Here is a 22,432-nt window from a genome sequence, read left to right as displayed (position 1 = left end):
AGCAAACAGAGAGTCAGCATTAATTCACTAAATCTTATTGGGGTAACGTCACTAGTGGAGTACCCCAAGGCTCAGTACTTGGACCTTTATTATTTATTATATACATAAACGACATAGATATAGGCGAAGACAGCAACGTAGTAAATTTGTTGACAACACTAAAATAGGGCAAGTAATTAAAACTGACTACAGGAAGAACTAAACAAATTTTTCGCGTGGCCTAAATAACGGCAGATGAAAATTAGTGTGGACAAATGTAATGTACTTAGTCTAGGAGATGTAAACAGAGAAACCAGATATCAGATGAACATCGTTAATGTAGAGAAATCCATCTGTGAGAAAGATTTAAGGGTAATGATAAGTAGGAATCTTAAACCAGGACAGCACTGTGTATTGCTCGAAACAAGGCTAACAAAGTACTTGGGTTTATACAGAGGAATGTTAGTTACCAGACTAGCGAAGTTATTCTAAAACTATATCTTGCGTTTATGAGACCTCACTTGGATTATGCAGTAAGAACGAATTCCTAGCAATGGTTTTAAATTAGACAAATTTAGATTTAGGCACGAGATAGAGTGGAACAAGCTACCAAACATCATCATTAACTCGAATATGCTGGTTAGCTTTAAATATAGGTTGGATGGGTATATGAGCGATAGGGGTCGGGTGTAAACAGGACTTCCCAGTGTGGACCAAAAGGCCCGCTGCATTTTCCTCTAGTCTCATGTTCTGATGTTCTTATATTCTTCATTCTGTATGACTTGTACTTTTTTAATTTTGTTGGTGTTGATACCTGGAGTGCCTTGGGTGCGTATGTTAACAGGGGGCGTATTAGTGCTTTGATTTTTTAATCTTTGTATGCCTGTGAGTGCTTTTTATGCTATTGCTGTCTTCATGATGTGGTGCCTCCTGGTGGGCGAATGTTAGTCCTAGTACCGCTCTTGGTGAGTGCAGACTTTTGTATCATCGCATATGGGCGTGGCTAGTGGATGACGTCACATGTTTTTCCTAATAGATGATTGGCCTAATCTTCCTGCCACGACGATCACGCGGCAGGCAGAGTGAGGGGAAGGAGTTCTGAACTGCGGTTGGAATTTTCTCGACTGAATAGCCCCTGGGGACTGGAAGATTCCAGGTACTAATGGAATTTTCACCTGCAATATGGATGAGGTTTTCTTAATACGTGACAGTATGGGATTATTGAGTGAATGACAACAAGTGAAGGATTGGTAGACCCCCCCACCCCTAAAAAAAGAGTATAATTTAGAAGTAGAAGGGATAGGGAAAGACCAATAATGTAATAAAAGGATGGGATGAAGGAAGCATCACAAGTGAGGTGGATGGACATTAAGAAAACAGGAGTGTGTATCACTTAAGTGGTGAACATGGAGACTTGTGGAAAGGAAGTACTAAGGCAGAATACATCTTTTATAGTAGTAATGAATAAATGACATCAGGTAAAGGGAAGGTGTGTGTGTGTGTGTGTGTGTGTGTGTGTGTGTGTGTGTGTGTGTGTGTGTGTGTGTGTGTGTGTGTGTGTGTGTGTGTGTGTGTGTGTGTGTGTGTAAAAATAATAATAATAATAATAATAATTAACGGTTTATTGAAAGAGCTTGGCAGCCAGAAGGCTGAAAATATACAGTTACATATTTGGGGAATGGGTTTCGAATTATAAATAATATACAAGTAACATAAGTGATACAAATAAGATATATAATAACTAGATGGGGAAAAGCTCAAACTACAGTGCATTTCAACATAGTGACAGTGCAAGAAGTAGTATTTACTGGGAGTGAATACACTGGTCTATTACAAGTTATTGATAATTTTTACAATGGTTGGGACTGGGCTGTTCTTATAGCGATCAGTTCGTGCACGTATGGGCTGGATGCGGTTGTGGTGTCGAACAGCAATTCTCGGGCTAGGGATCTCAGGTGGTAGTAGGAACCGGTGTCGAGGATGGTGTAGAAGCTTCTTACCAAATTTGCAGATGAGGTCGTGGTGATGGTCAGTGAGAGTCGAAAGGGTCAGTGTGTTGAGCGCTTCTTGATATGTGGAGTAGGAAGGGGAGAGAATAATCTTGCATGCCCTCTTTTGCACTTTTTCTAGGTGTTTACGTTGTGTGGCATTTAGGGAGGAAGACCAGGTGGGGGAGGCATAGGTGAGCTTGGGAAGTATGAATGTTGTGTAAACACTGAGGAGCTCGGGTGCAGGAACTCCGAGGGACTTGAGTCGGCGGAGGAGGTGGAGACGGAAACTGGAGGATTTGACAACTTCACTGACGTGTGGTTTCCAATTTAGTTTGTTGTCTATGGTGACGCCGAGGAGATCCGTGGAATGTACAACCTGGAGTTGTTCGGACCTAAAGTAATGGAAGGAGGTGGGACAATGTCGGAGGAGAGGTTGATGTGCATAACCATGGTCTTGGTATGGTTGATGGTGACATGGTTGTTGGTGGCCCAGTTTTGAAGACTGTTCAATAAATCCTGAAGGGCGGTATAGTTGGGAGTAGAATTGTTGACGCTGATCCCAATTGTGGAGTCGTCGACATATTTCCAGCGAGCGGGGGTTTCTCTTAGGGCATCATTGATGAGCATAAGGAAGCAGAGTGGTCCCATCTTGGTGCCTTGGGGGACGCCACGGTGAGTGACTGAAAGGTGGAGACAGCCCCTCGGAAGCGTACAGCTTGGCGTCGGTCACTGAGGAAGTCTGTAAGCCATGGTATAAGACTTCTCCGAAGCCCGAGGTCAATAGCTTTGTTGATGATTATATTGTGGTCGACTAGGTCGAATGCTTTAGTGAAATCAATGAAGGCGACAGCTACAGACGTTTTTCGTGTGTGTAATAATAATAATAATAATAATTAACGGTTTATTGAAAGAGCTTGGCAGCCAGAAGGCTGAAAATATACAGTTACATATTTGGGGAATTGGTTACGAATTACAAATAATATACAAGTAACATAAGTGACACAAATAAGACATATAATAACTAGATGGGGAAAAGCTCAAACTACAGTTCATTTCAACATAGTGATAGTGTAAGGAGCAGTGTTTACTGGGAGTGAATACACTGATTTATTACAAGTTATTGATAATTTTTACAATGGTTGGGACTGGGCTGTTCTTATAGCGATCAGTTCGTGCACGTATGGGCTGGATGCGGTTGTGGTGTCGAACAGCAATTCTCGGACAAGGGATCTCAGGTGGTAGTAGGAGCCGGTGTCGGGGATGGTGTAGAAGCTTCTTACCAAATTTGCAGATGAGGTCGTGGTGATGGTCAGTGAGAGTCGAAAGGGTCAGTGTGTAGAGCGCTTCTTGATATGTGGAGTAGGAAGGGGAGAGAATAATCTTGCATGCCCTCTTTTGCACTTTTTCTAGGTGTTTACGTTGTGTGGCATTGAGGGAGGAAGACCAGGTGGGGAAGGCATAGGTGAGCTTGGGAAGTATGGATGTTGTGTAAACACTGAGGAGCTCGTGTGCAGGAACTCCGAGGGACTTGAGTCGGCGGAGGAGGTGGAGACGGAAACTGGAGGATTTGATAACTTCACTGACGTGTGGTTTCCAATTTAGTTTGTTGTCTATGGTGACGCCGAGGAGCTTCGTGGAATCTACAACCTGGAGTGTGTTCGGACCTAGAGTAATGGAAGGAGGTGGGACAATGTCGGAGGAGAGGTTGATGTGCATAACCATGGTCTTGGTATGGTTGATGGTGACATGGTTGTTGGTGGCCCAGTTTTGGAGACTGTTCAATAAATCCTGAAGGGCGGTATAGTTGGGAGCAGAATTGTTGACGCTGATCCCAATGGTGGAGTCGTCGACATATTTCCAGCGAGCAGGGGTTTCTCTTAGGGCATCATTGATGAGCATAAGGAAGCAGAGTGGTCCCATCTTGGTGCCTTGGGGGACGCCACAGGTGAGTGACTGAAAGGTGGAGACAGCCCCTGGAAGCGTGTGTGTGTGTGTGTGTGTGTGTGTGTGTGTGTGTGTGTGTGTGTGTGTGTGTGCGTGTGCGTGTGTGTGTGTGTGTGTATCTCTGTGTGTCTCACACAGGGTGGTGAAATACGTTTAGTGTGGCAGCATTATGTTAGTGTTAAAGTGCAAGCACTGCTTGCTCCCTCTCGCTTTCAGATACCACAGCTGGCTAACCCTTGTGGCGAACAAGGAAGCAATTTGCATAAGTCTTCCCCTGCCACTCACAGCCTCCTCACCATCAAGACTCCTTCTGTACCTCCTCGTGGCAACACATGGCAACTGGGTGCCTCGGGGGCCCAGGCTAGACCAGCAGGGGATCTCGGAGTAGCAGTGGGCCCAGAGGGACGGCGCATAGGCCCACTGGCATGTGGACACGTTCTGGCACCTACCAGCCACTGCCCCGCTGCTTTGCGGATTAACCTTGGCAGGTATAAGGCTACAGGACTAAACCCCGAATGAAAAATCTGCGGTGGAGCCCCACATCAGACAGACATGCTTACAGAGCTCCAACGAGACCCCCAAAGGCTGTATAGGCGGAAGAGGTGACCAACATGGAAACCCAATGACTACACCGGCAGACGAAGGCAATGCCCGATGGACAGGCTACTAAGGCGAAACCCAACAAACTGGGCTATCGGCAGTCCATTGCAACTCTCCCTCTCCCCATTCGTTGCAACAGTTGCACCACTGGATCGGGAAAAGGGAGAACCAAGGTGTGTGGTTGCAGCCTGCGCTCCTGCCTCACCACATAAATCAACTCACGTGCAGCCAATACCCAGCTCATTATACTTCTCATCATCATCAAAACCCCTATACCCCCAAAAGTCCTATGGTGACGGACGAATGGTGACGGGGACAGACAGAGGTGACTGCCGGAGTCTCTAGTCACAACTCTGCACGTGGGTGGCACAGATAAGATGGTCGTTTATGCACTGGGATCTAGACAGCAGTGCAGTCCGGTCCTGTCCCTGCTCACCCCACATGGGGAGGGGGCTAGAAAAGGTGCCCTAAACATAGCCTGCCAAAAAACCCCAACCTGACTGGGCAACCGCACCCATTAAGGTCATCCTTATGTAGTCGAAAACAAACATTCAACATCACAGATCCAAACAAAAACAAACCATACAATCTCTTACAGTCCCTGCATGGAATGTCAGGACCCTGCTGTATACTGACACAAATGAGCGTCCTGAAAGAAGAACTGCCCTTGTGGCAAAGGAGCTGGCTAGGTATAACATCGACATAACAGCCTTTAGTGAGTCCCGGCTCCCAGATGAGGGCCAACTCACAGAATGGGGATCTGGCTATACCTTCTTCTGTAAGGGTAAGCCTGCTGCAGAGAGAAACCGCATTTATGGAGTTGGCTTTGCCATCTGCCAACACATCCTACACAGGCTAACTGAAATGCCTATTGGGATCAACGAGCGCCTCATGATGCTTCGAGTCCCACTGAATCACTCGCGTCATGCCTTTTTCATCAGCGCATACACCCCAACACTGGATGCAGAGGATGGCATCAAGGGGGCCTTTTACACCGACCTCGACAGAGCGCTAACCCCTATCCCCAGAGAAGACAAGGTTGTGCTCCTTGGCGACTTCAATGCCAGAGTTGGCCGAGATGCTAACATTTGGCAGGGAACAGTAGGGAGAAATGGACCAGGGAAGTGTAATCCCAACGGCCTACTCCTCCTCAGCAAGTGTGGTGCACACAACTTCACTATCATCAATACCTTGTTTCAGCAGGCCCCACACGTTCAAGGATTTGTGGTATCACTCACAATTCAAACACTGGTATCTCATTGACTACATCATTATCAGAGAAAGAGATCGCCGAGATGTCCTCATCACCCGTGCCATGCATGGCTCAGACTGCTGTGACACTGATCATCGACTTGTCAGAACCAAGTTCTTACTTCACGTCGCCCCAAAATGGCGAAGGCAGCAAGCCTCCAGAAGAGGTTTTAATACTAAGTGTCTGGAGGATCCAGCGGTAGCACATGCTTTCAGAGAGCAGCTCGAACATGGGCTCATAAACAACCTAACAGCAAACAACGCGAATCTCAGTGCCGAATGGGATACTCTCAACACTGTTATTGCAAAAACCTGCCGAGAGACCCTCGGCCAGATCAAAAGAACACGCCAGAACTGGTTTGATGAAAATTACCCGGCAATCAAAGTACTCATCGATGATAAACTTGCTGCTTTTACTGACAGGCCAAACAACCCACAGCCTCAGACCAAAGCTGATACCTTCCTCAAGAAGAAAGCGGCTGCCCAGCAGGAACTTCGCAATCTAAAGAATGACTGACATAAAAATATAGCATGTGAAATACAAAAAAAAGGCAGATCAGCACAAGATGTGCGAATTTTTCAATTCCATTAAAACATTTTAAGGGCCAATCACTCGTGGCACAGCCCCCCTTTGCTCATCTGAAGGTAACTTCATAATTAAAGACGATGAAGTCCTCCTTCAGCGCTGAAAAGAGCACTACCATTCATTGCTCAACCGAAACACCGTCGTGGATGTCCTGACTACCCAGCAGGCCCCTCAGCATCCAGAGCTGACCCACCTCAGCTATCCTCCATCCCTGGATGAGGTAGCTACTGCCATCAAACAGATGAAAAATAACAAAGCCTCAGGGCCTGATGGAATTCAAGCCGAGGTGTAAAGCAGGAGAACATCTGCTTACAAGCCATCTCCACTCTCTCCTGGAGTATATATGGGAAAAGGAGGAAATTCCCCAAGCTTTTAAAGACTCCACCATTGTCAATATTTATAAGCTTAAGGGAGACCGGTCAGACTGTGGCAACTACCGTGGGATGTCGCTGCTGTCCGTAGCTGGCAAGATTATCTCCCGAGTCCTCCTAAACCATCACGTGGCACCACTGACATGATCTTTACTGCCTGCCAGATACAGGAAAAGTGCAGAGAACAGTGTCGTGACCTGTTCATGGCTCTCATCGACCTAACCAAGGCCTTCGATTCGGTCAACAGGGAAGCCCTCTGGTGGATCCTCAGCCGTTTTGGCTGCCCACCAAAATTTATCGCCATTGTGAGGCGACTCCACGATGGAATGAACGGCAGTGTCCTGCACAACGGCACCCAGTCTGAGTTCTTCCCCATCCAAACAGGGGTTAAACAATGGTGTGTACTGGCACCAACTCTCTTTTCCATTTTCTTGGCTGCCTTCCTTACACGTGCCAGTGCCAATTTAGCCAGCGGGGTGGACATCGAGTACCGGGTGAAGGGTCTTTTCAACATAAGACGACTCCAGGCAAGAACAACGGTGTCGGCAGCTTCCATTAATAATAATAATAATAATAATAATAATAATAATAATAATATAATAAACGGTTTATTAATAGAGTTGCAGCCGGTGGCTGAAAATATACAGACTTACATTTGATTTAGACATAATGATATATTATGCATTGAATGCATTTACAGGGCTGTACAGTACATAAATCAGGAGTTGTTTATTATTTTAACAATAGATGGGATGGTGCTGTTCTTATATCTATCGGTGCGGGCTCTTATGGGCTGAATTTTGTTGTAGTGGCGGACTGTGCGAGTTGGGTGGGGGGCTGCAGGTGGCAGGAGGTGGCGATGTCGAGGGTGATGCAGTAGTCCACTGCCAAACCTTTCCAGTGCTTGGTGGTGGAGGTCACTGAGGGATGGCATTTCCAGGGTGGAGAGAGCGTTGGTGTAGCCGGAGTATTTTGCGCCGAGCATGATTCTGCAGGCCATTTTCTGTACCTTCTCTAGCTGACGTTGTTGGGTGGAGTTGAGAGAAGACGACCAGGCTGGTGACGCATACGTTAGTTTGGGGAGAATAAAGGCGTTGTAGATGGTCCTCAGCTCTGGCGTGGGTGTCCCAAGTGACCTAAGTCGTCGTAGCATGTAGAGACGGTACGAGGGTGCCTTGACTGTATCTTATACATGGGCCTTCCAGTCAAGTTTGTTGTCTATAGTTACACCCAGGAGTTTGGCAGACTGCAGCAGCTGGAGAGGATGGGCACCCAGTGGGACTGCTGGGGCTTGCACTGGAGTGGTGGCGGTATTGATGCGCATGACTACGGTTTTGGTGTGGTTGATGGTGACCTTGTTCTCCGTAGTCCATGCCTGTAGCCTGTCCAGGGTGCCTTGTAGCGTTGAGTAGTCTGGTGTGGTGTTGTCCACCGAAACTCCCACAGTGCAGTCATCCACGTACTTCCACCTGTGAGGAGTGTCCGATAGAGCGTCGTTGATCAGGATGAGGAAGCACAGTGGTCCCATCTTGGTCCCCTGGGGAACACCGCAGGTGAGGTGTTGGAATATGGAGACCAAGCCCTGATACCTCACTGCCTGGCGACGTCCACTCAAGAAATCAGTGAGCCATGAGACCAGGTTGGTGGGCAGCCCTAGTGCAATAGCCTTGTTGATAACAGTGCAGTGATCAACAAGGTCAAAAGCCTTCCTGAAGTCAACATGGGCAACTTCCAGTGATGTCTTACGTTTCTGCAAGTTTTTGTGCAAAAAATCCAGAAAGCTCACCAAGCAGTGTGATGTAGAGGAGGTCCTCATATTGCCAAATTGCTGTGGATCAATTGACTGATAGATACTGGCCCACTCAAAAACAAAGTCCTCACAAAGCAGACTGGGTATGGGGGTAATGGCAACTGGCCTGAGGTCGTTAGGAGACTGTGGGATGGTGACCTTGGGGATGGGGGTGACAAATGAGGTTTTCCATTCATTAGGGCATTTGCTTTGTCTGAGGGATGCATTAATAATAATAGAACAGAGGGGGGTGGCAAGTTCGACTGCAAACTTCTTGTATATTTTGATTGGGAGGTCAATTGGGGTCGTGGAGCATTTGGATTTAAATTTCAGGAGTTTGTTGGCGATTTCATATGGTTGAACACTGGGAGGGGGGGGGGGTAAGTAAGCTGGGAGGAGAGTGAGGTCAAGACTGGGTAAGGTATGACATATGGTAGCAAAATGGTTATTAATTATAAGAACTTAAGAACATAAGAAAATAAGGAGTCTGCAATAGGCCGGTTGGCCTGTGCATGGCAGCTCTTGTCGAGAGTTACTACCACTCTCTATCATTCATGAATCTATCTAGCCTCCTTTTGAAACTTTCCAGAGTTCCCGCACTTACTACAAAGTTGCTAAGCTTGTTCCACTCGTCCACCACCCTGTTTGTGAACCAGTTTCTTCCTATCTCCCTCCTAAACCTAAACTTATCCAACTTGAATCCGTTGCTCCGAGTCCTATCCTGCTCGGATATTATAAGAACTTTATCTATATCCCCTTTATTGATTCCTTTCACCCACTTAAATACTTCTATCATATCTCCCCGCACTCTTCGTCTTTCTAGGGAATGCAAGTTAAGTTTCTTTAACCTATCCTGATATGGAAGGTTTCTAAGTCCCGGAATCATTTTTGTCATTCTTCGCTGCACCGACTCTAGTGAATTTATATCTTTTCTAGGGGCACCAGAACTGAACCGCATAATCGAGGTGCGGCCTGACTAGCGCAAGATATAGTTGCAATAAGACCTCTGCACTCTTGTTACTTACACTTCTAGATATAAAACCCAATACTCTGTTTGCCTTATTTCGAACATTAACGCACTGTTTTCTAGGCCGTAGGTCCGGGCTTACAAGTACCCCTAGGTCTCTTTCACAAGTCGACTTCTCTAGATCTCCTCACTAGGTAAATGTGAGATGAAAGGAAGTGTGGGAAACTGACGGTTGAGATCACAGAGATCTTTTACCTTGGAGTACCACAGACCGATTACTGAACTTCAGTGTGCAGACGACCTCACCCTTGTTGCTCACACTGAACACGACCTACAGGCGATCCTGAACACCTACGCAGATCCGTATGCACACTTCGGCCTTGAGGTGAATGTACGTAAGACTCAGATTCTCTTTCAGCCTGCCCCTGGTTCAGACACACCTCCATCATCCATCCAGCTTAACGGTACCACCCTTACCCACTTTCGGTATCTCGGCTCCCACCTGTCCTCCACTGCAGACATTGATGAAGAGATTCAGCATTGGGTCAGATGTGCCTCTTAAGCCTTTGACAGGCTCCGAAACCGTGTCTTCAGCTGTAGGGAGCTGAAATTATCGACAAAGCTACTCTTATATTGAGCATTGGTCCTCCCCACCCTGCTATATTGCAGTGAGACATGTGTCACATACAGGAGGCACCTCAAGGCACTTGAAAACTTTCACCAACGTAATCTACGTTCCATCCTCCGAGTATGCTGGGAAGACAAGAGAACACATGCCAGATTTTTTTTACACCAACTGTAGGAGCATCGAGGCTACTGTTATCCTTGAACAAGCTGGATTGGCCATGTTACCCGCATGGATGACAGTAGACTGCCAAAGCAGCTACTTTACAGTTACCTAACGAATAGTAAACGTAACGCCAGTGGGCAATTGAAAAGGTATAAGGATAGTCCTTAGACAAACCCGAAAAAATGTCAAATCGACCCCCTCACCTGGGAGTCAATTACTCCACATCGTAACGCTTGGAGGAGCACCACATGAGAAGGTGTCAATACTTTCGAGTTAACCCGACTGCAAACCGAGGCAGACAAGCACCAACGCCGGAAAGTCGTTGCCACCGCCCCTCCCTCACTAGATGCAGCCCTTAACATGTGCAACGAATGTGGACGACCCTGTGGGTCCCGTATTGGCCTCTTTAGTCACCTCAAAACTCACGAAACTAGGTGATAAACTTATTAACTCATATCATTGTATCAGAGCTGGATAATTGTCGATTCCGAGTGACAGCAAAGTAGTAGTAGTAGTGTGTGTGTGTGTGTGTGTGTGTGTGTGTGTGTGTGTGTGTGTGTGTGTGTGTGTGTGCGTGCGTGCGCGCGCGCTCTTGTTTCCAGCCATCCTGCTTGAAGCGGGAAAAGATGCAAAGGTGTACAAAAAAGATACAGTAATCCTGCACTTAATTTTTGAGATTCGTTATGAAAATGGCAGATGCCTTAATCAAGTTAGTTTGCGAAGAAAAAGGGGAATTAAGTTCTTCACCACTTCATATAAGTGGCACTGGGGTTGCTGTCTATCGACACATGATGTGTGTGTCCATGTGGGACAATTGCGGAAATGTGCTCCTACGCCTTCTGTGGTAACCTGTGTCTCCAGTGGTAACGTCGCAGTAGTAGTATCTATATTTATGAATAATTGGGTATTGGCCGTGTAATGACGGACGTGATTGGTCATATAGGTTGCCTGGTTGGTGACACGGGTTAGCACACGGGTTGGTAGGAACACATTTCTGCAACTGTACCACATCGTATAGGAGTTACTACCTACCAATATGTGGTGCATAGCCACATGGTAACCTCACATAGAAACACATGCTGTGGTGTTACTACCCACCTTTGCATAGTGACAAGTTTCACTGTGCGTACTGTATTCCAGGTAAGCAATTCTAGGGCATAGTGATTAAAAGCTGAATGTCAGGTAACTACAGCTTGATGATGATGATGATGTTGATGATGATGATGATGATCTCTTCCTGGGAAACTTTACTTTCAGTGATATCAGCACAGACGGTAGCAACATAAGTGAGGGTGTCCTTGTGCTGATGCTGATGGACAAAAAGAAGATTCATAGAGACGCTGTCCTTGGTGAAGCCTTTGTGACACTGTCTAGCATTGCAGCAAGTTCATCAGATGTGAATAACATGTATCTTCATATGACTCTACCAAGTATTAATCACTGTAAGTCTGAATTTAAGAGTTTTAGTGGAGGTCTAACTATTGAACTAAAAGAATAAACTGAAAAGTTAAATTAAGCTAACAACCATCCGATAAATTTGGTTATGTATGAATCATCTCAATGACATAATTTAATCCAGAAAAAAAAACTAAAAATAGGATTTAATGTTAAAATTTTAAGTTTGCCTCCCTCACACACATACTGTACTGTATACGAAGAAAATGATCACCCATGTATAAATATTTCAAAGAATTCAGTCTTCATCACCAATGCTAAAAATGAAGTTAAAAACCATATACAGTAAGTGCAATTACCGCTAAGCATAATAAGATTTTTCTTATTTGAATACAGTATAACACAGACACACATTTTCTTTTTAGAACAGTTTAGGGAAAATGAAATTTTACAGATACAGATGAAATATAATTAAAACGAACACTACAAGACGGATAATTAAACTTAAAACTTAATATGTGATATCTCCATTAGCCGGAATCCCTATTAGCCAGCACTCTTCAATACGCGGAATTGAAATTGGCTTGAAATTTTTCTTGAAAAAAATTATCTCAATGAATGAGTTTCCGAGGTAAAAAATCTGGTGCATTTTCTGTGAAAATTCCGAGAAGGTTCGGATAAAATATCTCCAAATCTCTCCATTCTGGGTTTGGGAATAAATTTTCAGGGATTTCCTAGAATTTGCATTATGCTCCAAACCCATCCCCAAGTGCCTGGCGCGTGGGTGGCCTCGCTGCTTGGATCACTTAGTTCATATTCTGGTGACGTTGTAGAAGGTTGTTCCCTCACTAGCTGTTGTTTTTGCAGACGAAATGTGTTGTGCAGTCCCGTACATTACTGTACCGGAACAAAATCAGCCAAGAATACAGTGTTAAAGCAGTGTTAAGAATGTAAAAAGTGATGGCAGTTATGCACACTGCACTGTACACTCAGTAAGTGGGAAACACTGGAGCACCTTACCATTCATCTTTATTCAAGACATTCAGGTCATGAGACCCACTATTCACCCACTCTGGCAATGGGTGACTATTAAGACGTGATTACAGTTAAGAACATAAGAACATCAAAATGGAGGAAACTGCAGTGGGCCTAGTGGCCCATACTGGGCAGTCCCATATACACCCAACCCCTATTGCTCATATATCCATCCAACCTATGTTGAAAGCTATCTAGCGTATTCGAGTTAATGATGATGTTTGGTAACTTCTTCCAATCGTTTACTACTCTATTTCCAAACCAATATTTGCATATTTCGCGCCTAAATCTAAATTTATCTAATTTATAACCATTGTTACGAGTTCGCTCCTGGTTGGATAGTTTGAGTACCTTTGTAATGTCCCCTTTGTTCAGCCCTGACTTCCATTTATACACCTCGATCATATCGCCCCTCACTCTACGTCTCTCGAGGTAGTGCAAATTTAGAAGCTTTAACCTGTCTCTGTACTCAAGGTTCCTAATGCCCTGGATTAGTCTTGTCATTCTCCTCTGAATTCTTTCCAAGGATTCTATATCCATTCTGTAATACGGTGACCAGAATTGAACTGCGAAATTTAAGTGGGGTCTCACAAGCGCACGATATAGTTTTAAGATGACCTCGCTAGTCTTGTAACTAACACTCCTTTGTATGAACCCAAGTACTCTATTAGCCTTGTTTCGAGCAAATACACATTGTTTACTTGGCTTAAAATTCCTACTTATAATTACTCCTAAATCTTACTCGCATTCGGATTTCTCAATAACATCGTTGTTCATCTGGTTTGGAAATAGAGAAGTGGATGAGTGGAACAAGTTACCAAATATCATCATGAACTCGAATACGCTGGACAGCGTCAAACATAGGTTGGGTGGATATATGAGTAATAGGGGCTGGGTGTAAACGGGACTGCCCAGTATGAGCCAAGAGACCCGTTGCAGTTCCGCTGCAGTTTCCTCCATTCTTATGTTCTTAAGTTCTTATGTTCCTGTAGTGCATTTGCATCCTGCCCTGAATTAATCTGCCGCAAACTTGCTACTGTGACTGCTGATCCCAGTATCTAGATCGTTTATGTAGATTATGAACAAAAGTGGGCCCAGTACTGACCCCTGGGGAACCCCACTAGTTACACGGCTCGTCGATGCCATGGGCGCTAACTTTTCTCAGAAGCCTCTGATGCGGTACTCTGTCAAATGCTTTGCTAAAGTCAAAATCAATAACATCGTAATTTTCGTCATTATCTACTACCTCATAGACTTTCCTAAAAAACGTCAGCAAATTTGTTAGACAAGATTTTCCGTTTGTAAATCCACGTTGAGAGTCGTAGATTAATTTTTTTTCTCTAAATGCGATCGGATGCTATTTGCTGTAATCGATTCAAGAAATTTCCCAATTACCGACTACCAACTAATCGGCCAGTAATTTGACGCTGATACACTGTCTCCCGTTTTGAATATGGGTACTACATTTGCCTTTCTCCACAAGTCTGGCACAGCTCCCGTGTCTAATGATTTTGTAAATGAATTTACGAGGGGTCCGCTAATCTGTTCCTTACACTCCTTCAAAACTCGAGGGAAAATTCATCCGGCCCTGGGGATTTTGTCTTCTTTAATTTATTTATCTTCTAAAGAACATCCTCTTTCTGATAGTGATATTCTTTAGTTTTTCTTCTTCATTTCCCCTGAATGTCAGTTCTACCTCTGGCGTTTCCTCATGAATTTCTTCTGTGAAAACTGATAAGTAGCTGTTTAATGCTTTGCTTATTTCCGCACTATCTCCGACCTCTTCCCCTCTCTCTGACTTTAAAGGCCCCAGTTTGTCTTTGACCTTTGTCCTATATACCTGGAAAATTCCCTTGGGATTTGCCTTGGATTCTCTTACTATCCTGATTTCGTAGTCCCTCTTTGCCTTCCTTACATTTTTCTTAACATTCCTAGATAGTTCATTATACCTATCTCTGAGATGCCCCTCCCCTCCCTTTAATTTCTTATAAATTCCTTTCTTTATTCCTATGTCATGCTTAAGTTTTTGGTCATCTACCTTGGCTCATTCTTATTTGAGTTTATTTTTGTGTATGGTATATTTTGTTCCTGTGCTTTATGTAGTATACTAGTGAATTTAGTGTAGACATGATCAATTGTTGTGTCACTAGTGACCTCACCCATTCCTACCAGAGACTGACCTGACCGTTCCCAGGTGACCTCACCTAGGTACCTTCTTAACCCCTCATAATGCGCTGATCGAAAGTCTGGGACTCTAACCATATTGTCATTAATTTTCGTTTCCCAATTTAGGGTAAACCTGATTTCTCTGTGATCACTGTTCCCTAGTTCTTCCCCTATTATGATGTCTCTGATAATATGTTCTTTATTTGTTAATAATAGGTTCTGTAATTTGTTGCTTTAAAAAATTGCCCTGTACTGCGTCTAGGAAGTCTTCAGATTCATAGTTACCTATAATGTTGTCCCAGTCAATATTTCTGAAGTTGAAATCCCCCATAATGCACAGGTTGTTGTATTTTGCTACCCTACTCATTTCCTGCCATATGGGCTGAGTTGTTTTTTCCCTAGACCTGTGGTCCTGTAAATCACTCCCATAATTGGTTTTTCTCTTCCTTCTGCAATTTCTACCCATATAGACTCAGTTCCTATTTCACCCTTTATTGTATTATTATTGCAACATTTTAATGTATCCCTGACGAAGAGTGCGACCCCTCCCCTCTTCCTACCTTCCCTGTCCTTGTGATAAAGGTTGTACCCTTCTATGTGGTACTCTGACAAAAAGTACTTGCTCGCCAGATTGAGCCAGGTTTCGGTGATTGCTATGACGTCTACAGTACATTCTCAGTACATACAACCGCTCTCAGCAAATCTATTTTATTTCTAACGCTCCTACTGTTTCTATAGTATACAGTACATTTAAACCTACCCTTTCCTGGTCCTGAGTAACCAATTCTACTTCCCAGGACCAGCTTGTTTTTTTACTCCCACTTTCCCAGACCTCTCTCTACTGGCGAAACCCCCCTTTCGGAGTGACAATTTCACGCTCCAGGGATGCAGACAACGTCTTTACCCCAGCGCGAGACAAGTGTACCCCGTCACGATAACCACAAGGAAAGAAGAAAACACGAAGTTCCCAAGCGCTTTCGTGTACCACCCCTGAAGATGTGAATTACACGAAAGAGCTTGGGAACTTCGTGTTTTCTTCTTTTCTTGTGGTTATCAGCATATACCTAGATCACGCGCACCTACAGTGATTTACTTGCATATATATATATATATATATATATATATATATATATATATATATATATATATATATATATATATATATATATATATATATATATATATATATATATATATATATATATATATATATAGATAGATAAGAGAGCAGTGGCTCTGAGGTGAACAATGAGATTTAGGGCAAGGTATAGTTAAGAAGTGGGACGTACAGAAGGAGAATGATAGCAGGTGGGCTTTCCACCTTGCGGAGGCTGGTTTGTGGCTTAACCAGTGACAGACGTCCCTCAGTACTCCAGGGGCAAGGGAGGGTAGATAAGCTAAGCTAACCTGGTTTAAAGTGTGATCCAAGGGAATGTGCTGTTCTAGGGTTTGTTGGAGGGTCCCTTCAGGTCCTTGTGTTGCTGAAGGGATGTTCTTCATCTTTTGTAATTGTGACTAGAGGGTCCCGCCAGGTCCTTGTGTAACTGTCAGGATAATCCCCATCTTTAAGATTATGCATATGGTGTTGGTCTTTCTTGTTGGTTGTTTCTTGGAGGGTCCCTTCAGGTCCTTGTGTAACTGAAAGGATGTTCCTCATCTTTAGTGATTGTGTTAATGTTGATGCTACTTGGCCACCAGCTGTGTGATATACAGGGTGAGCATAAAGTCTTTCCCTGATTACAAACATTTATTACACAAAACATATGCTAGATACAAACATACAGTTTTTTGCAGCTTATACCTTATCTCAAGAAGTTTTTTCCGTTACTCGTGAACTTCAACATGTGCTTCGTTTGTTGCCCGGAGCACATCTAAGCGATACTCGATTTCACGGCATGTTTTCTGCAGCACCTCTTCAGTCACCGTCGCTATTGCCTCCGTTATCCTTGCCTTCAGAGCTTCAAGATTAGGAACTGGTGAACTGTACACTTTGTCCTTCGTATACCCCCATAAAAAGAAATCAAGAGGGATAATGTCTGATGAACGTGGCGGCCTTGGTGTTGGACCATCTCTCCCAATCCATCAGTTTGGAAAGGTTGCATTCAAGAACTGACGGACAGCTAAACCCCAGTGTGGCGGTGCACCAATTTGTTGGAAAACGACACAATGCTGCAACATTCATGTTTATATCTAGAATGCTCACCCTGTATTGTTGTTTGCCTGTAATAGTTCCTGTAAAATAGGGTCTTGTGTTCGGTGGAGTTTGTCCCTTACCGCTTTTGCTTGTTTGTGTGATCTTATGTTAATTGTGTCTATGTTATGTTCGATGTGTATGTCTCGTATTTTTTGACTGTATGGCGGCCTATGTTTTGCTGCTCTTCTTAGTGCTGTATTTTGGACTGCTTGCAGCTTGAGTTTGTTTGTTTTATTGTGTTAAGTGGAATTGGTGGGTATTCAAGGTGTGGTCTGACGAGTGATTCGTATAGATGTAGCTGTGTTTTGGTATTTAGTTTTCTAAAGCAACAGAGTTTGGTTAGTTGTAATTTAGCTTTCGTCAATCTTTCTCTAATGTGTTGGTGTATACCGTTTCTGGTGATTTTGAGTCCCAGTGTTTTTCCACTTTCTGCATATGGTAACTTTTTTTTTTTTTTTTATTAATTGGGCACCCCCCTACAACCTGTGTAAGGTGAAGCGCAGAAGCGTTTACAGCGCCCAACAGGGAAGCATGCTAAGTTCATGCTTGCCTTTATGTCTCATGAGTTAAGGGCGTAGAAGCCTGAAGGGTCAAGGGCATAGAAGCCTGAAGGGTCAAGGGCATAGAAGCCTGAAGGGTCAAGGGCATAGAAATCTGAAGAGTCAATCGTTTTTGTCATCAAGTTATTGGAAGCTCCAACAACTTGTCCCTGAATACGAATTCGCAACTTTCGATTTACAACAGGTACCTACTTTACTGCTAGGCGAACAGGGACCAATTGGGGCTAAGAAGTATGTCCAAACAACTTTTCCACCAGCCCGGGAATCGAACCCGCGACATCTCGCTTGCGAGGCAAGAGCGGTACCGCTTCAGACAGTTCTTCCAAATGTACCTGGATTAGCCACGATGTTTATGTGGGCATGTATCAGTGTGGTTAGTATGCTGAAGGGTAGACCTTCACTTAGCTTCAGGTAAGTGTTTTCTGCATTGGCTATATCTTTTGTTGTTTTTTCTAACTCTTCAGAAGTGGTGTCTTGCAACTTTGTTATTGCAGCATAGGTTTTGGTTGGGTCAGTTTCTATTTGTTTGTTCGACTTTTCCTTTTCTTTCATGTCTTTAATGATGTCCTTCCTTACTGGGCAGCGTGCTGCCAAAGTACGGCGAGGTCCTTTGCAATTCAGACATTTTGGGTTTTCTTTGCTGTTACACTCCCTGAATGTGTGCCCTTCAGCTCCACATTCCAAGCAGTACTTTTTGTCTTTATTAGGGCGTTAGCTGTTCCGTGCGTCTATAACAAACGCTTATAGTCAGTATGAGTATACCAGGCATACACCGCTGGTATTCAAAACAAATGCTGCTCGGCTACACTCTGAAGCCGTGGCTGGACTCAGTGCTCGACGAATTAGCGATCCCGCACTCGTTCTCCCTGGTGCATCCTGCAATCAGATATTAACCTATTGTAAGACATCCTAACTTGGATATCTTGCCCGCAGGTGGCTACCGATCCTTAGCAATGGCAGCAACACCGAGAGTACCTGGTATACGATGGAGGAGTGTCAAAGAAGTGCAAAGTCAAAATACAAATTGTCACAAAACACGTCTTGCAAGGAACACACGAATCATTCAACACTAAAGGCGCCCAATTACATTACATTATTAATTGTTGCAAAAGACGTTCAGCTACTTTAAAGCAGGAACACTGATATAATTAACAAAGTTCAACTGAGTTAAATTCACTTAATATGGCAGTGTGCAATATAGTACGTAACTGATATACGATGGAGGAGCGTCGAGGAAGTGACTGCTCGTCTCTCGTACAATGCCCCTGTACAGTACAGTATCTGATATACTATAGGACTAGGCGTGTGTCTGTCTGTCTGTCTGTCTGTTCTGGGCAGCCGAAACGGCACAATCGTTTTTCATCAAACTTGGTGGAAAAATCGCAAAAAATTCGTAGAGTGGAACAAACCTGGTTCCATGTCGATGGTTTCTTTAGAAAGGCATTAATTAACCATTTTATTTACGATGGAAAACGATGCAATTCTACGGACTTGGCGCACTCTAATTAACCATGCAAGTCTACGGACTTGACACACCCTCATTCGATGTACACTAGCCAAGCACGAGCGTTCAAACTTTCACTGGGCACAAAGGTGCCCGCAATCACTTGTATCTACTATGATGTCCCATCAAGAACTTACGTACATAGTCATTAAACTCAGTTGCGGTACACACTGGGCTACGAGAATCAGTGTTATGGGTCAGATCAATTTCTTAAGGATATTGCTTACAGTCTAAACAATGTTTGAGTTTGCAGTGCAATAATTAAATTGCAAAAAGTGCATAGCCTGGCATTCACACTTTGTGCAGATTTAGCAAAACATCCCACAAAGTCTCATTCATGCCCAGCTGTTAGATTTCAGGCAGTGAGCAGTTGAGAGGCTTTTCGCAAATGATTAAAGATTTTCTTAAATACAAAGCTAGCAATAATTTCAATACACTGTGAATCAAAGCAATCTGGCTTCAGTGACGAGAAGAACTCTTGTACGTCTCACAGGGCCATGTCAGGATTTTACTCCTCTATTGCAAACTCTAACACACGACTTACTTGACAATTTTACTCAAAGTAAATACAATTGAAGCTTTCAACATCACTAACAATGGATCTTGAATGTTTCAGCTATAAGCAAGTATTTATATCTTACAGTAACACATAGCATTCACTCGTAATTTTAAATATACAAATGTAAACATGAGATTTCTTAACATTCTTGAACAGATGATTGAGAAAACGGACGTCTCAGTTGAGTTCTGAAGCGGACAACAAACAGAAAATGGACGTCTCAGTAGCTACATGCTTTATGGGCTATTGAGCGTTATATGAATCATCTGATTCTATGCAACTAACATGTATGACTGTCCTCAGTACAGGTATTACACGGATAATGGAATCTGGCAGCTGCCGCAACTTAACTGTCAAGTTCTTTTTAGTGTTAGCAGCATCACAGATTCGAGATGATGTAGCTTTTATAAGCTGTGCTGTACAATTTGTATGTTTAATATAGGTAGTTATGTATAGTGGCAGATATTATTTTTAAATAATGTATCTGATTACCTATGGGTTCCCACATTTGAATTCCACCAGGACCCCACATGTCTAAATATGGCCCTGGCCTCACCACCTGCACTTGTACTACGCTTGTCTCTCATTATTGAACGAGTGCTTGGATAAATCCAGGTATCAATCAATCAAAATGCCGTCGTCATATTATCTGAGGGTTGGCGACCACTTTACGTTCTCAGGCTGTTTTTACCAATCCTCCAAGGTTTTATATCTCTCTGGAGACCCAGTTTTTAATTTCATTCAACCAGCCTAGTTTCCGCCTTCCCATTATCCGCAATTATATGACCAAAGTATCTCGTTTTTTATTCTGTATATTTCAATGATTTCTCTTGAAGTTTATGCGAATTTTAGTACTTCTACAGTTTAGCATTCACCACATTTTCAAAGGCCTTCAATCTCTTTCTGGTGTCTCCTGAAAGTGTCCACGCTTCTGACCCATACAACCTTCTTACCATATAAAGCCTTTCGGCAGCATTTTCAAATTGAAGTAAATGTCATCTTTCATTTGGACTTTAATGCTGTTTTTGTTCGTCCTATTCTTATTTTGATTTCTTTTGTACATCTACTGAACCATAATAGCTAATGTTACTTTTAATACACACAAAATTTCACTTGTTTTAGCTCTGTTGTCTACTATAAATTGTATTTTAGGATTTATTTCCAATATGGAAACAATAATTTCATCAGTCTTTACATCATTAACTCTTAAATCATATGTCACCTTTTTCCACTAATCTGTTAACGAGTTTTATTAATGCATATAGTCAATGCTGAGTGTGATGCTCAATCACTTCTCAGGTCATCATAATTTACTAGACATATTTGAAGTTATTGGTAGATATGGCAATAAATGCTCACTTAATACCCTGTACAACTAAATAAGATCATTTTTTTTAAGTATCATAGATGTCATGTATAAAATTTACTAGTGAGTTTCAGCCATTTAAGAACTTAATATCATTGCTTAACTTACAGGTTACAGGTCTCTACAAGTTCTGCAAAATAGACTCCAGGACAACACTGCACATAATTTCTTGAAAACAATATCTAAACATCACCCAGGACTCATTTAAACAGAAGTAAAGTAGGATGCCCTAGGATGGTGATCGAGAAAAGTGTATGAAAATACAATGTCTTGTGCTAACTGTATATAGGTACCGTAGTCTCCAATTTACGAAGATTTAGTATACAAAAATCTCAAGTTGAGAACAAATAAATATTGCCCGGTGAATCGGTTTATGATTAAAAAATCTGAAGTTATGATTTGTTTTTCATAATTTTCCATTTGAAGTAATAATGAAAACATGCCTAAAACAATACAGCTTTTCTTTTACTACCAATATGTTTACTGGTACAGTTGACCCTTGCTGTTGCGCTCGGTGATTAGGTACAGCAGACCCTATGAATTATTTAAATCTGGGAAAATTATTAGAGGATTAATATTATATGACTAAGATTCAACAGTGTATATACTGTACTATAAAGGTGTACTGAACCAGTTTGTACGTACAGTAGTTGTGATACTAGAGTCACCTTTAAACACAACCGAATTCATTCAAAATGTTTTCTTTAAATACAGTAAACAATATATACATTACTGCAAAACATTAATAAAGCAATGAAGTCATACAATATACAATAAGTAAAAAATAAGACAAAAATAAGTGGAAAGGTAATTCCACAACCCCTTCATAGCAAGTGATGTGGGATGAAGTAGCATAAGGAAAGTATAGCAAAAAAAACTAACATAAAGCTAAACATAAAATGAATGTTCCTAACAATGAAAACTATATAATTCTTCCCGTCTGGAAAAAAAATATGATCTATAGCATTCAGGGCAGCTTTGATACATGAGTAGATCTTCTCAAAGCTGGCATTGTTTGAACCGAAGGTAGGCTCTGTTCCACTGATTCAGCTTGAGTACGTACTGGGTTTATTATTTCTGTGTGGACATCAGTTCATGTACGGTATGCAGAGTGTCTTCTCCAATCACAGTTTCTTCCTCATCGACATGTGACACAGGCCCGGTGGGGCATGGAGTCAAGTCACGGCAATCAGGATACCTTACATGGGCTTAAGTAGGGTTAACATCGGTTAGTACTACTTAGTCAACTAGAGGATCACCTTTGCTAGACCTGACGAATCTTCGAAGCGGTACTACGCCAGGGAATGTTCGCCAAATAGCCAAGAAGGTTAGAGCGTACCCAACCATCAGTGCGGGTGGGCGTGCTGCCCATCGCTCCTGGTTCA

At 43.0% G+C, this 22,432-nt stretch overlaps 1 protein-coding gene across 3 annotated transcripts in view; it reads left to right on the top strand.

The window, feature by feature from the left end:
• The window catches only part of LOC121867220 (protein unc-13 homolog 4B-like), a 205,390-nt gene extending 183,947 nt beyond the window's left edge, over window positions 1-21,443 (top strand). For 2 of the 3 annotated variants that reach the window (XM_042367065.1, XM_042367064.1), the window contains 2 exons: window positions 11,526-11,710; window positions 21,158-21,443. In XM_042367065.1, coding sequence (XP_042222999.1) covers window positions 11,526-11,710; window positions 21,158-21,255 — 283 coding nt within the window. In that variant the 3' untranslated portion in view covers window positions 21,256-21,443. Of the gene's footprint in view, window positions 1-11,525; window positions 11,711-21,157 lie in introns of those variants that run through there. The other variant, XM_042367066.1, reaches the window with a different exon arrangement.
• The last annotated feature ends 989 nt before the right edge of the window (window positions 21,444-22,432 follow it).

The sequence above is a fragment of the Homarus americanus genome, unplaced genomic scaffold (genome assembly GCF_018991925.1).
Source record: "Homarus americanus isolate GMGI-L3 unplaced genomic scaffold, GMGI_Hamer_2.0 scaffold6317, whole genome shotgun sequence".
Taxonomy (NCBI): Eukaryota; Metazoa; Arthropoda; class Malacostraca; order Decapoda; family Nephropidae; genus Homarus; species Homarus americanus.
Note: the sequence above shows the minus strand (reverse complement) of the source record. Positions and strands in the feature narration are given on the sequence as shown.